General features: G+C 40.7%; 1 protein-coding gene across 3 annotated transcripts in view; it reads left to right on the forward strand.

Annotated features, from left to right (window-relative positions):
* LOC140343465 (synaptotagmin-like protein 2) overlaps positions 1–2,908 on the forward strand; it is a 54,470-nt gene extending 51,562 nt beyond the window's left edge. For all 3 annotated transcript variants that reach the window (XM_072430147.1, XM_072430148.1, XM_072430149.1), the window contains exons 16-17: positions 106–311; positions 1,892–2,908. In XM_072430147.1, coding sequence (XP_072286248.1) covers positions 106–311; positions 1,892–2,037 — 352 coding nt within the window. In that variant the 3' untranslated portion in view covers positions 2,038–2,908. The remainder of the gene's footprint in view (positions 1–105; positions 312–1,891) is intronic.
* Positions 2,909–15,222: the final 12,314 nt, after the last annotated feature.

Consider the following 15,222-nt stretch of genomic DNA (forward strand, 5'->3'; position numbering starts at 1 on the left):
ATATATATATATATACTAATTTGTTCAGTTCTGGCATTTTGTAAAATAAATCTGCAATCTTGCTGTAGATAACTCAGAGCAAATATTACATTTCCCTCTCTTTAGTTATGTATTACCCGACACAAGCAAGAAGAGTTACCAGAAGACTCGGGTTATCAAGAAGGATTCCAACCCAGTGTTCAACCACACCATTGTCTATGATGGCTTCCACACTGAAGACCTTAAAGATGCTTGTGTTGAGCTAACAGTTTGGGATCATGAAAAACTCAGCAATCATTTTCTAGGGGGAATCAGACTTGGCCTTGGTACAGGTAGAGTGTTTCTAAGACATCTTCTCGGATTTATAGCAGTTGGCACTATAACGTGTATCAGTGTTTTCATTTCCTCATTTTGAAAATCTTATAGAAATTACTTTATAGTCCTAATTCACATCTAATGATAGATAATGGTTTATTAGTATTTGTTGAATTAGCATTGCACACGACTGTTTGTTTTTAAAAGCTAAACTCCGGGCAGATAATAAAGATAAAATTAATAAAACATATTTAAATAGGAGAGCAAAGTGACAGAGGTGATCTTGTCTGTCTGCTCCTCTTTTCACCATCCAGTCACAGGGTGGGAAGAAGACCAGTAAGTGTTAATAAACTGCAGGAGAGAAAAAGTAGATCTCCTCCCCTTCTACACAGGGGTATATTGTGTGCCACAGCTTTGAAAATCTTGGCAATGGATGGGAAAACAAATTATTTGATGGGGGAAAAGTTCTCGTACTTCCCTTGTTTTTCAATAAATAATTTGCCTAAAAACTTTTGTTTTGTAAACCTATGGTTAGATGTATGTATTAGTTTACAAGCCCCCACTGAGCTCAGTAGCTAAAACCAAATCAAATCATGCTTAAATGGTAAAGCAGGTGTACTGAAGTTGTTCTCCAGGCAGCTCGCCCATCTCATTATTTCAAAGTACCCACCTGTTAACTGTTCACATTAGAGATTAACATCCTAACATGTTGTCAATCAAAAGAACTTCAGTACTTCTGCTGTATAATTTGAGGATTATTGGATTACAGTGCCTGCAACTACAATGGTCCATGAGGGATTGTTTCAAAGCTCTTGCACTGTTTGTTAAAAACATTGATATCTAAGTGTCCATATCCTGTCCGTAAAGCCCAAACTCCTATTTTGTTTTGGCATCATAGGGGTGATTAAAGACATCCACCAGGTTTTTGTGGTTTAAATAGAGTGTAACACTAGATTCTTATCCTACAAGCTAGATTATTGTCACCAGAGAAGAATAATTATAATTATCTTGCTGTCCCCTGAGATTATGCATTACCTTATCCTGGTGGATCAATGAATGACCAACCGTAGACTACAACTATAACTTCTCCTGTAGAGAAAGATGGGGTAGGGTGCCTCTGTCCCCCCATTTGTCCATAGAACAGAACAGATATGTGTGTACAGTGCACATTTGTTCTATGATTGTTGGAAATAATTGTATTTAATATTCAAAATATTTTATTAATCATTAGTTATAAAATATGGAGAAAACTAATATGATTATCTCTAAAATTAAAATACTTAATTTAGATACAATATACTGTATTGTAGTATAACAATTCTAAAACAAGTCTATATTTTTATTTCTGTTTATATCTCTGCTGAAGAGCCTACAATCCTCTATATTTGTCCTGGCTACTATTGTTACTGTAAATCATGTATCCTCGGCATGGTAAACCAACGGTGTACTTCAGATAGAACAAAAGCATGTTTTGTTGCCATTTTCTCGACAATACCAGAGATGTACTTATTCAGGGTCACCCATTCAGGTTCATTGGTAACAGAAATGTCATTCTCTTCCATGTGATACTGATATTTTCTTACCTTTATGTCTCAAGGTTATAGTTATGGTATTGCTGTGGACTGGATGGACTCTACACAGGAAGAAGTGGCCTTTTGGCAAGAAATGATGCTAACGCCAAATGAATGGATTGAGGGATCACTTCCCCTGAGATCATTAGCTGGAAGAAGGAAATTCAAATAAATTGATGGCTGTAGTTGTTACTATGGCTAATCAAATCTGCTTTAGGAATTGAACGAAGAGCAAAAATTCTTCTGGAACTTTTTTGTTTGCCTGGTACAACTTTTTTTTCTCCACTGCTGGACAGTTTTCCTTGTGGAAAATGTTGTTTTATTGCCAAAGCACTTTATTTTGGATGGACTTCAAAGCTGTTCCTGAAGCTCACCCTGAGGGTAAGAATATTGGCAGCACATATATTTTTCTAAAAGACTTTCTCAAGGAGACAAGGAACAAAAAAAGTTCACTTTGTCGGTATAAGAAGTATATGTAAGGCTTAAACAGAAGAACTTGTTTCATTATGTAAACTTAAAAATGAAAAATGGCTATAGACAACAGATTAAATTGGATATGGGATCATAAATGGTGTATAATACATGCAACGCCAGCTAATGAAGTCATGGTATCATTCTGTGGATGAAGGCTAGCATTGTTTTGGATAATAAAATGTTATGAGACAGAAGCTTTCCCATCAGTCTTAATGACAAATCATACATGTAAAAGTGAATGTATTTTAATTGCTCAAATGATATCTGCCACTGCCATAGATTTACAGGAATAAATACAAGCTCTTGGGTAAAAGTGAGATATTTTTCACTCTGTGAATACGATATGTATTGTCTATTAAATCAAAACTATGATAGCAGTGATCCTCAGTGTTGAACCTTGCATTGTTTTGCATTAAACAAAGGTAATTATATTTCTATTTTTAACTTTACCTAAGTTGTGTTTTGTAGTACTTATTAAGTGTAACAGGATAATGCTTTTGTTGGGTGGGTTGGTTCTGCCATGAGAATGACTTTAATTCGAATTTTCTAATAAAAAGGCAGAAGTGAAATTTCTATGTGAATATGCTTTAAGGGTCCATTCGTACATAAGTGTTGCTGTAATGCATCATACATGTGTTCATTTTTAATGGCACCTCAATTAAATAAAGGAATATGCCTGCACTGTAGTACAACACAACACAAGCTAAAGCCACGGATTATTGAAAATGATTCTGGTCCAAAAGTTGGTCTGTTGTGGTTTCATAAACTCACCCCAATGGATTGGTCTACAGCCTTTTTTGCAATCATCTGCAATTACCAGGTAGAAAAACAGAAGTAAAAAGTAAAATGGAGCAAAAGCTAAATAAAACTGTTATGATTGATTAAAGTGGAAATCCAAAATGTTTCCTTTTTCCTTTGGATAGTGGAGAAGAGCAAAAGCCTCTGTCAGATGTTCCTCACCACTTTGAGGGGATTTTTCTTACATCCTGTTCTAATGATGGTGATCACACAGGCACACAGCAATAAAAAAAAAAACATCCCAAACTTGTAGGCAGATTCTTCTGTCTCTGCACAATGGTCTGGGACAGTAAGTGAAGGTGAACAGAGATTCTATTGGCAGTAAAAACAAGGTTTTTAAAATCCGCTGACAATCATAAAATAGCATAGACATGTTTACCTGGCATAGAAAACATGTTTTAGCTGGAATGGTATTTTAAAGAAAAAATACTATATCCTTTCCTTTCATTTTTTATACAGCAACAAGGTTGGATTTAGGGGGTGGCTCAAACTAAGCAATTGACTGGTGCTCGTCTTCTTCAGGACCCCAATTGAAAGACTGGCAGGGGGTGTAGAGAGCTGAAATGCTGTGTACTTGGGGACCCCATTTTGTCTAAAACAATCCTTGCACAGTGTTGGGTTAGCACAATTTATTTAATATCAGTTATGTCTCACCAACAATAATGGTTTAACAGTATCTACTGGTATATGTATACCATATATGAGGTCATTCTAAAGGGATGCAGCATATCCTGTAACTGGTATCCTTATAAGGTAAAATGCTGGTTTAAGGGATGATCATTGGTCAGTACTGGTCAAACACTGGCCATTGTCTCAGCTAAAAACACAGTGCCATGCTTAATAACTAGTCTTGACCAGAAGTAACTGTATGCAACATGTTTTTGATCATATGCCAAGCCATTAATTTGGAAGACTCCTTGGATGATGAATGCAACTCACTTCTGCAGCTAAGTATTTTTTTTATATCTAACTAAGTCTTTGTAACTGCATTGTTTTATCTATCTGTCTTTATTATTAAATAGTATAATCTTTCAAGTCTGTGTGTTATCTTGCTTTGTACACTTCATATTGAACCCATCAATATTTGCATAAACTGTCACAAAAATATATACGTGACATAACACACAGTGGCAGATCTGTGAGAATGGGAAGTAGCCCTAGAAGCTAATATCTATTTATATGTGCAGGCAGGGAAGATGCTCACAAGAAGGGGACTGAGTTGATGACTTATTAAAGTGTTGCTGCACCTCTATTGTCCAATCAGTAAGCCCCATAGTTGTAATGGCCCATTCCTTGACTGCACCATGAACAATATAGTCATTGTACCCTCATTCTATTACATAGCAGTCATTGCATTGCCTCTGTGTCCTCACAATATTTGAATATAGTGATTGAACAGCATAATTATCTCCACACAAATTGCTGATAACTAACAATATAGTATGCACAGTGTACCATATCATTCTACTACCCAAGCACTCTCATTCTACAGCATGGTATACATTTTACTTACTCGATAACCTCACTTTATCATTCCAGACATTGCACTGCCTCAGTAGCTGCCACCACATTCTTTGTGTCTGTAAAACAAACCATGATGGTCATAAAATAACACTGCACTATCTCCCTCTAGAGTGTTTGATCATAAAAAATCATTGTTTCCAGGGTGCATCCCTGTACACATCTATACAAGCAAGAATGACATTTATCGGTCAACCTCTGCAAATAGTCACCTTGCAATATTTTAGGCATTTGTGAGTTTAAGTTGCCTTTATTTTCAGGCTTAACGGGGAAGAAAGATCTATTACACAAAATTAGGAGAAATTACTGCTACTTTATAAATAGGAGAGAAATTAAGAATAAAGTTTCTGTGCATTGTATCCAGTCAGTGGTCACCTTTCTATTTCCATTTAGTATTCAAACATTGATTGCTATAAACAATATTTACTCTTCAATCACAGTTCTGTAAATAAACCCAATTATATTGGAATGTATTTTAGAACACTTAAGAAAAACATTCTATTTTTAAGATGTCCACTGCTTGCTTCAAACATGCAGTTTGATAATATCTAAATATTTAGATCTCACATATTTCAAAAAGCTTTCTCAGCTCAGGCTTGGCTTGTTTATGGTATGCCCATATTGTTCTTTTATTTGCTGTCCTGACCACACCCAGACAAACAGTCATGACTAGAACAACCACTTCATAGAGAACGCTAGTGTCTATCAGAATCTCACTGCAAAAGTGTGTAATAACATAAAAATAATTTAAACAAAGCTATTGACCATGCACATTTGTTTTCAATAAAACCAAGTAATCCAGACCGTATTATGGTTTTAGGTAGATACTTCTTTCAGCCTTTAATGTATGCCAAGAGAACACAGTACTTTAAAAACAAATAGAAGACGCTGTATAAGGAAATGTAGAACTGATAGCTGTATAAACAAATATTTGCTTTGGCTTTGTAACCTGCACTGGAAAAAATAGAGCTGGAATTAAGATCCAGTTGATTCTTCTAGCCAGTCAAGACCTACTGCCACATTTACATGAGCATATGGGCAATTTATTAGTATCACACTAACCACCTTAAACATTATACTTACACATTAATTTCTAAGGCTGGGTGCTGGTGAGACTGGAAGACTGCTGACCTTTTTCTACAAGGCTCCTTAAACAAAACACTATACAGCAGCTATATTTAAATCACTGAGTAATCAATAAAGAGTGCATTATTAATTTTAACAAATGTGCAGCTCTACAAATAACCTTTACATACAGACTAAATCATAAATGTGTAAACAGTACCTTCAATTCAATTGTGTAAAAATCCCTTAAACCACATTGTCCATCTAAAGCCACCTGTGACCACTCCCACGGTGGGATCTTATCAGTCTTTAATACCTCTCTCCTTTTCTGTGTTCCATTTAGGTGGTATTGCTTTGAATAATGTACATTTCTGGCCTCTTTCTGCTCCAGGAAAAAGCCTGGAGGGTCTATTTCCTGATAACTGTTGTGAAGGTTGATCATCTTCATAATACACCTAGGACTCACCAGACCATAGGCATTCTTAAAACCCGAAGACTGAGCACATCATATAGAGCAAATTAAGTACAGTATTAGGCATCTCCAAATAAAAGGTTTGTATTGCAGACTGAGCCATTGTTCCCTAGGTCCTCCTGACAATGCTCCAGGGGTCTTAGGACCCCTTCTTGTGTTACAAATATACCATCTTCCTACTGTTTATTAAATCTTTCTTACAAACTACTGATGTAAATGTAAAGTTTGAATATGACTTGTGATACAGGAAATAGAGAAAGAGGAAGTTACATGATACAGAGAGGCCCACAGCAAAATAGGAGCAGGGCCTTCATGACAGGAGTGTAAGGGGCTGCCCAGCTAAGGAAGAAAGGGGGGGTTAGAAAGGAGGGTGGAGAAAGAGTTAAAGATTTGAAAGATGCTTTGGGAGGAGCAGAAAGGGATAGAAAAGTGTGAAAGGGGGGTGGACTAAGGATACAGATATAGGGGGGGCTGTGTCGGAAGTCACAGTTTTTACAAGAAGAAAATTGGGGAAGGAAGCAGGTAGGAATAATGGAGTCTTTTGACGCATTAATGAGTCAGCTTAAGGATGCAGTGGCTTCACATGGTGAAGCCTGGCTGCAGGCTAGGGTTGCAGAAGCAGAGGCCGAGTTCAGGTGGGGGACCTGTGGCTGGCAGGGAGCGCAGCCCCCTAGTATTAAATGTGGAGGCCTTGGCTGGGGAGGCCTTATGTGGGCCAGGGATGTCCGGCGGAGTGAGGTCCCAGAGAAGAGCAGGCGGCAGGGGGGCTGTGGTCGCCAGGGGACGCAGCCCCCATTTGAGCCTTGTCAGGGGAGGGAGGCTGGCGATAGGGATTTAATTGGTGATGCGGCCCGGAGCAAAGTTTACATGTGCTTTGAAGGACCGTTGGCAGGTGACTACGTGGACATATTTTCCTTATTGCCGCTTGAACGTTTTAATTTGGAGAGAGGGGCTGGGAGTGACGGGCGGAAGGATGAGAGTGAACAAAGGAGGCACAAGCTAATTCCCCGCACTTTTCTTAATTGGCTTCAGGCTTTTAGTATTTTAGCAGGAGTAATTAGTGAAAAGCAGCCTGATCAGTGTGCGGCACTGTTCTGTTTTTTGGATACAGTGTGGGAGGTATATAGGCAATATGGGGGGGCGTGTTGGCTGCGCAATGATGAGCAGTTTCGCCGGTGAGGCGGTGAAGCCTTTATTAAGATGGGATCATAAGGACATAGGCTTGTGGATGAGGTTGATGGTGATGGGTCGGCAAGGGAGGGAGGAACTGGCGGGCCACAAGTGGAAGGGTCCCAGGTGGGGAATAAGAAAAAAGGGGTGTGCTGGTTGTACAACGAAGAGGGTTGCAAGTTTGGGGGATGTCGTTTTTGCCACGAATGTTCAGGATGTGGGGGCAACCACGGGTTGGCCAGATGCTTCAAGCAGGGTTCCGGACGGGGCGGGGAAGGGGTTGGAAAAGGGGGTGACACCGGTGATGGTCACAAGGATCCTCCCCTTTTTAGATAAATATCCCAAAAGGGTGGCGGCCACTGTCCTGAAGGAGGGGTTTTCAGTGGGCTTCTGGATACCCAGTGTTGTGGCAGGCATGGCAAAGGAATTTGAAATCAGCACTGAGATTTCCGGAAGTGGTGAAGGACAAGTTGGCCGAAGAGGTGAGTTTGGGTAGGATGAGTGGCCCCTTTTCTTACCCGCGGTTGGAGTTTTTAGTTATTTCCCCGTTAGGTTTGGTCCCTAAAAAGGAGGCAGGGAAGTTTAGGATGATCCATAATTTATCGTTCCCACGGGGGGTTCAGTGAATGATGGCATTGACCTGGAAGTGTGTGCAGTGGCGTACACTTCCTTTGACGCGGTGATCAAGTGGGTGTGGAGGTATGGGCCCAGGGCCTTGTTGGCGAAAGCAGATATTGAGGACGCTTTCAGGCTCTTGCCGGTTCACCCGGATTGCGTGCGGTTGTTGGGTTGGAAGTTGGAAGGGGAGTACTATGTTGATAGGTGCCTGCCTATGGGTTGTTCCATTTTTTGCGCTTTGTTTGAGCAGTTCAGTACTTTTCTGGAATGGGTGGTCAGATTTGTGGCGGAAATAGACTCAGTCATACTTTACCTAGATGATTTCCTGTTGATAGGGCCGGCTGGCAGCTCGGTGTGCAGGGTATTGTTGGCTACTTTGCAACATGTGGCCAAGCGGTTTGGTGTTCCATTGGCGGATGACAAAACGGAGGGGCCGGTTACGGCCTTGACCTTTTTGGGCATTGAGCTGGACACGGTTGCGATGGAGAGTAGGTTGCCTACAGAAAAGTTGGAAGCGCTAAGGTTGGAGGTGGGGGCCGCTAGAGGGCGTCAGAAAATGTATGTAGAGTGGTGCGTATGGGCGGGGTTTTTTGTCGGTGGTTAGAGGCCGCTACAGCGGGGGTTAAGGCACCGGGTCATTTTGTACGGTTGAATAGGGGGGTGCGGGCAGACTTGGCAGCATGGGATTTGTTTTTGGAGCAGTTTAATGGAAAAGCCTTGTGGTTAGAGGGGCCAGTGGACGCGGTTGATTTGGAGTTGTTTACTGATGTGGCGGGGGGGTTGGTTTTGGGGCTTACTTTGGGGGTAAATGGTGTGCAGGGGTTTGGCCGCAGGTTTGGGTGGAGGGTGGTTTGGTGAAGAATTTGATAGTACTTGAGTTGTTTCCTATTGAATTGGCAATGGAACTGTGGGGAAAAGAGTTGGCCAACAAAAAGGTTTGGTTTTACTGTGACAACTTTGGTGTGGTACAGGCCATTAACAGCTTTGCGGTCTCCTCGGGGCCTGCAGTGAGGTTGCTGAGGCATCTGGTCTTTAGGTGTATGGAATATAATGTGTTTATTTTTGCTAGGCATATTCCTGGGGTTGCTAATAGTGTGGCCGATGCCTTATCTCGTTTACAGTGGGACAGATTTTGCGAGTTGGCCCCGGAGGTGGAGGACAGTGGTCATCGGTGTCCAAAACATCTGTGGGAAAATGCGAGGGGATTATCAGAGGGTTAGTCCGAAGGTCGGTGAGTGAAAGGACTTGAAAGACGTATGAAGCGGTATGGAACGAGTGGCTTTCATGGGAGTCACAGTTGGGAGGGGAGGCCATGGGGCAGCCAATCCAGGGGGTTTTGTGTCTGTTGGCTAAGAAATTTACAGAAGGGGCATCGGTGGCGGTGGTGAACAGATTGATGGCGGGTTTGGCTTTTGGGTTTAAGTTTAGAGAAATGGCAGATGTTACTAAAGCTTTCATTGTGCGGCAGGCTCTTAAAGGGTATAGAAGAGGTAGGAAGGTTCGGGACAGTAGGAGGCCATTGTCTTTTGAGTTGTTGCGGGGTTTGGTGGAGAGCTTGGAGGCACTTTGTTTTGGGGGGTACGAGGTTTTGTTGTTTAGGGCTGCTTTTGTGACGGCGTTCTTTGTAGCTATGAGGGTTGGGGAGCTAGTAAGCCCGGCTAAGGATCGACCCGGGGGGATCTTGGTGGAGGATGGGGTTCTCGGTCCGGATAAGGTGAGTTTGAGGATTAGAAAGTCCAAAATTAATCAGTTAGGAAAAGGTTTTCGGGTGGACCCTTTTCCTTTGGTGGGTTCGGAGGTCTGCCCCGTGCAGGCATTAGTAGAATTTTTGAAGGTTAGGCCACAAGGATCAGGTCCCCTGTTGGTGCATGAGGATGGGACGTTCCTGTCTCGTTTTCAGTTTGTGGCAGTGTTCCGGCAAGGTTTGGGCAGGTTAGCAGTGCAGAATAGGAAATATTCTTTACACTATTTTCAGGACAGGGCGGCCACGGAGGCAGCTAGGTGGGGTGTGGGGGACTCAGTGATTAAGAGAATTGGTCGTTGGGAGTCGAAGCGTTTTAAGGTGTATGTGAGGCCGCATTTGTTTTAAAGGTGAACAGGGGGGCTGCCGGTGGGGGGAGGGGGGGACAAGCACATTATGGTGAATTGTGGGGTTGGCATGGTTTGCTTTGTACTTTCAGGTTTGGACCCAGGCTTGGTGTGGATCATTGAACATTTTTATGTATGGTGGGGTGCCCGGAGAGCTGAGGTCAGGGCAAACGGCAGGCAACTGGGAGTGCCCAGGACTGAAGCCACAGTGCGGTGGATCGGGATTCCAGGAATGCTATGGAGTCGGGTGGTGCCTGAGGTCAGGAAGTTCGCAACGCTGGATAAACCGCCCAATGTGTTAGTGGTGCATGTGGGAGGTAACGATTTGGGGAAAAGAGGCATTAGGGAGCTGATCAGGGATATAAGGTTAGACTTTTTGCGGTTACAGGTGGAATTTCCGGGGATGTTGATTGTGTGGTCAGATATAATAGCAAGGACCACTTGGAGGGGTGCGACACCCTCAACCGAGGAAGGATTAAGGTTAATCAAGAGGTGGGTAGATTTCTGGCCAGGCATGGAGGAGTGGTGGTGCGGCACAGGGAATTAGAGGATGAGACGTGGCGGTATTTGTGGGGGGGTGGTGTACACTTGAACGCCATAGGTACAGACCTTTGGTTCTTGGGCCTGCAGGATGGTGTGCAGTGGGCCCTTCATGTGTGGAGGGGTGCTCAAGGATGAGTGGTCACCCTTGTGCACTGTGGCGGTTGGGGTCTGGGGGGAAGGTAAGTGCCCTGTGGTTTGTCGGTGGTGAAGGGGCATCCTGGGTGGTGGAGTGCCCCTTTAAGTTGGTTGAGGTGGGCCCCTGAGGCAGGGTGGGCCTAAGGGCCATGACGGTGGTTATGGTGGGTTGCAACTATTGCAACTGGAGGCGGGCTTTACCTTCCAAGACCTGCAGCCTGGGTAAATAACTCAACGAAGTAGACTAAGAGGATTGTCTAAAGTTTAAGGGGGATGTTAATATTGTAAATGTTGAGGGGTTATTAAAAGGTTAATAATTGGAGTTATTTATAGTTATGTATAGTTATTTATAGCTATTTACAGTTGTAAGGTTTATATTAATGTTATGTATGTTATTTATGGTATTTATGGTAATTAAAATTATTAATGGGTAATTTGTATTTATGAATATTTATGCAAATTTAATGTTAATTATTTGTGTATACAAATAAACGGCTGCTTGCCAGCCAATTTTAAGTCCAAAAAGGTGTTGTGTTTTGATATAAGGAAAGGGATAGGAAATGAGGTTGGCAAGCTAAGGTAAATGGAGATAAGAGGTATGGATAGAGGAGAGGTAGTATCGGGGGAAGTAATGAATGTAAAGGGGAAAGGGGGGGGGGGGGAAGAAGATAGGAGCATGGGCACGGGATCCGCACTACCCTAGTCAGGACTTTGGTAAGAACATTCACATTTTCCCCTCCCTGCAAGCGTCAAATGGTCACATTACATCCATGGAGAGATAAACAGGGTTTTTACTTATTCCTAGATTTCAAGCGATTCTGTTGGCAGTGATATTTAGGTGGTAAAAGCAACTTAATCATTGACTTATTTTTCCCCTTTAGTTCAATAAGATCCTTTAACAAGCTCGGCATCTGAAAAGACATAGTAATGTATTTTCCAGCACTAAACCCAGTGACAATGAGCTTTGAGGATTCCCTAATATTAACGAGCATACCTTGGTGATCAATCTACATTATTGATGACAGATTGTCTGGGTACACAGGTCACACCCCATGCCACATCTGGTAAGGGAAAGTGGCAAGGAAGAAAATGGCCGTCCACCACGAGCTCTGTATAGATAAGTTTGTCATGACTTTCTTTTTGGACCTAGTCATGTGCCTGGACAAGAGGGGCCCTACTGTACAGCAGACTTTATGGACACTTGAAACTATGAAGAGTGCACACATTATAAAGCAAAGAAATTCCGACTTCTCACAAATAGCAGCTTTGCAGCTTCATAATAAACCTTTGTTTACACAGTTTAATCTCTACAGAACGAAACAGAAGGGTATTGTGTAGTTAAACTAAAATGTATGTTGTTCCAAAAAAACACATTTAAACCTGCTTTTGTTTTTGTTTGAGGTGAAAATAAATAGTTTTTTTGTGCATATAAATATACTATATATATATATATATATATATATATATATATATATATATATATACTCATTTGCTGCAGGTACATGTTGTGTTTTTTTTAAGAAATGCATCAGCCAGTTAGAAGCACTTGTTATCTTTTCCAGGGCAGCCCCTTAAACTCACGCTTGTGCAGTTTCCGGCTGTAGAACGAACTTCTCTAACACAGGGAAACCACAGCAAAGTCTAAATTCATAGTTTTCAGTGGCAGTAGTTCACACATATGACACATCTGTATTTATCCATTTTTACAAATCCAGCATCAATTACATGTAAAAATCCTTCTATGAAAGTTGTGCATATATTTTCATACACTGGTAATTGCAAATGAAGAAAAAACAAGTAGCATGAGATGAGGATGAGGCCTCACTACATATAAAACTGGACTGCCAGGGTGTAGCACTGGCATTAAATGGGTTTGGGGTACCAGGCCTCATTGAATTCAGAAATGAACCACTAGACTGCAGCACTTACTTATATTTAATCTGTTAGGGTTAGTGTTAGTATACATCTTTACCCCCCCAAAAAAATTGTAAACCAAATATGTTGCTACACATCTCTCTGCAATGTTAAAAAGCTTGGTCCTTTTTTTCTTAGGTTTATCATATGCCACATCCCCTATTTATCAGTTGGAAAAGAGAAACAAAGAAATCTCTGGGACTTTTGAGGCATCTTTATACAAGTATTCACATTTACAAATTTAAAAACCACATTAAAAATCAGTTTATTTGTAACTAATAAAACACAAAAAAGACATTTATGTGATCATATATTTATGTCTCATGGTGGGTCTCTGCAAAGATGGTTTTTAAATGTTCTACGCATTTCGTGAAACACTGTTTGCTTCCTCAGAAATGAAAAGACCTAAAATAGCAGACAACTTTTTTTCAAAAAGAAAATATAGTTTTCAACCTATGTCAATACATTTGGATGCACATTCAACTTATACCAAACTCCACAAAAAATATCTAATGACATATATAACAGTTATATATATAACATATATGACAGTTCTCATAGGCTGCATCTAGGCTAATGAAGCAATTCTTTCATGTATAAGTAGGTATGGTAGGTATATTTAGGTTTAGGTGCGGGGGGACTAGTTACCTGGCCAAAAAAATGGCAACCACTTATGCAATATTGTGCTAGTTTTTTTTTCCAATTTCTATAAATTATTATACTTAGTAAACACTTTCTTTCCTATATTTACTAAAAACCTACGTGCATTTTTGCTATTGACCCAATATATGGGCTAAATTTGCAAACTTTGTTATGAGAGTAATGAAGGGGTTCGACCTTGGCATGCTCTGGCTTTAGCACAGTCCAGGTCACAGAACTGATTTACCATGCTCTGAAAGTGTTGGAGCTTATAATGACAGCCTGACTAATAGCATTTTAGAATGTCAGCTTCTTAATTTATTTAATGACAGGTTTACATTAAAAAAAACCCATAGGAACTCTATTTTTATGTGACCGATCTGTGGTGACTAGAGCCAGCATGCCTTGTGTATGGCAGTGTCCCTGTGCTTTAACTGTTAGGTATAACAGGAAGTATATATTTTTTATGGGAGGACAATCTAATACCTGGATCCAGGGAACATCCTCATTTTAGTTTAAGGTTGGAAAATATGGGGAAGCTAGTTCTTTGTAGAAGAGAAGATGATAACAGAAGTGAAGTCCACAAGGCTTTGTTGGCATATCATCTATAATATAACCGATTATAATCACTTGCTGACCGCTAATTCATCACTGTTAAAGGGAACTTGTCACACATAAAACATGACGGCTGCTACCTGTTTAGAGTCAATAAACCAAAACAAGTATACAGATAAAGACAAATGGCTTTCCTGAACTGCGTGTCCTTTTTTGTCTGTAGACAGAGGATCAGCATACCAGCCAGTCAATGCCAGCTGCTATGCTAATGTCTTCAATTCTTTTTGAGCCTCCGACCCTAGACAGTTTTGATGCCTTGCACTGCAGTCAGACCATAAGCATTACTGGCAGGCCATCACATGACAGGTTCACTTTTTCTGATAGTAATATGTAGGCTGCCATTGGTGATCTCTTAAGCCTGGTTTCCTGCCTGTTTCTTGCTCTTCTTTGAGTCACTGAATATCTATTCAGATTTTATGTCCTAAATCTATAACAAATCAGAATAAAAAGCCATCAGGAACATAACTGTAAGAGACAGTGTGTTGAGGACTGGAATTGGATAGCTCTGCTCTATAAAAGGCCTTAAAATGGAACTAAACATCTACTGATGCTAAGAAGAAAAATAATTTTGTCTCCATCTCTATGTTGTTTTTAGTTTCCATTTGATAGCAGAACTATCTATGAGAAATCTGCTTTATTGTGGGGTGTGTGTGAACATCCTGTAGGACTAGTGGAGTTTCTCTTCTTTGTTAATAAGAAGGAAGAGAATGGTCACCTGGGGAGGTGTGAAGAGATTCCCAAGATATCAGGGCCATCATTTGTTTAGTGCTATCAATTCCTGAAGAGTCACTTATCATTTCAAAACTTTTGATTACTTTTCTGTACGACCTACTTTACTTTACTTGTATAAATAACACCATGTTTTCTAAATAAATCAGAACAGCAACTCTTTAGATGAAATAGTGTCAGTTCTCTTACCATCATAATATTAACCTAACAGTTGATGTTTCTTTAAGAAATAGATACATTTTTCCCTTGACAATGCAGGTCAGGTTTTGAAATATTTTGTAAGTATGCACATCATACTTGCTGATTATGGCACACACTCACCTTGCTCTACAGCAATGACAGTTCAAATGGCCTCTAATGCATGTGTGGGATTTACATTGCGACCAGGCAGGTCCTTTATTGCAGATGGGTCAGATGATGCTCCTTTTGCAAATTATTATTATTAAACTGTATTTTTTTTAAGAACCAACATATTATGAAGCATTGTACAAGAAATTTGGGTTGCAAATGACAGACAGATACCGTATTTTTCGGCGTATAAGACGCACTTTTTCTTCCCCAAAACTGGGGGGGAAA

This window comes from Pyxicephalus adspersus, chromosome Z (genome assembly GCF_032062135.1).
Source record: "Pyxicephalus adspersus chromosome Z, UCB_Pads_2.0, whole genome shotgun sequence".
NCBI lineage: Eukaryota > Metazoa > Chordata > Amphibia > Anura > Pyxicephalidae > Pyxicephalus > Pyxicephalus adspersus.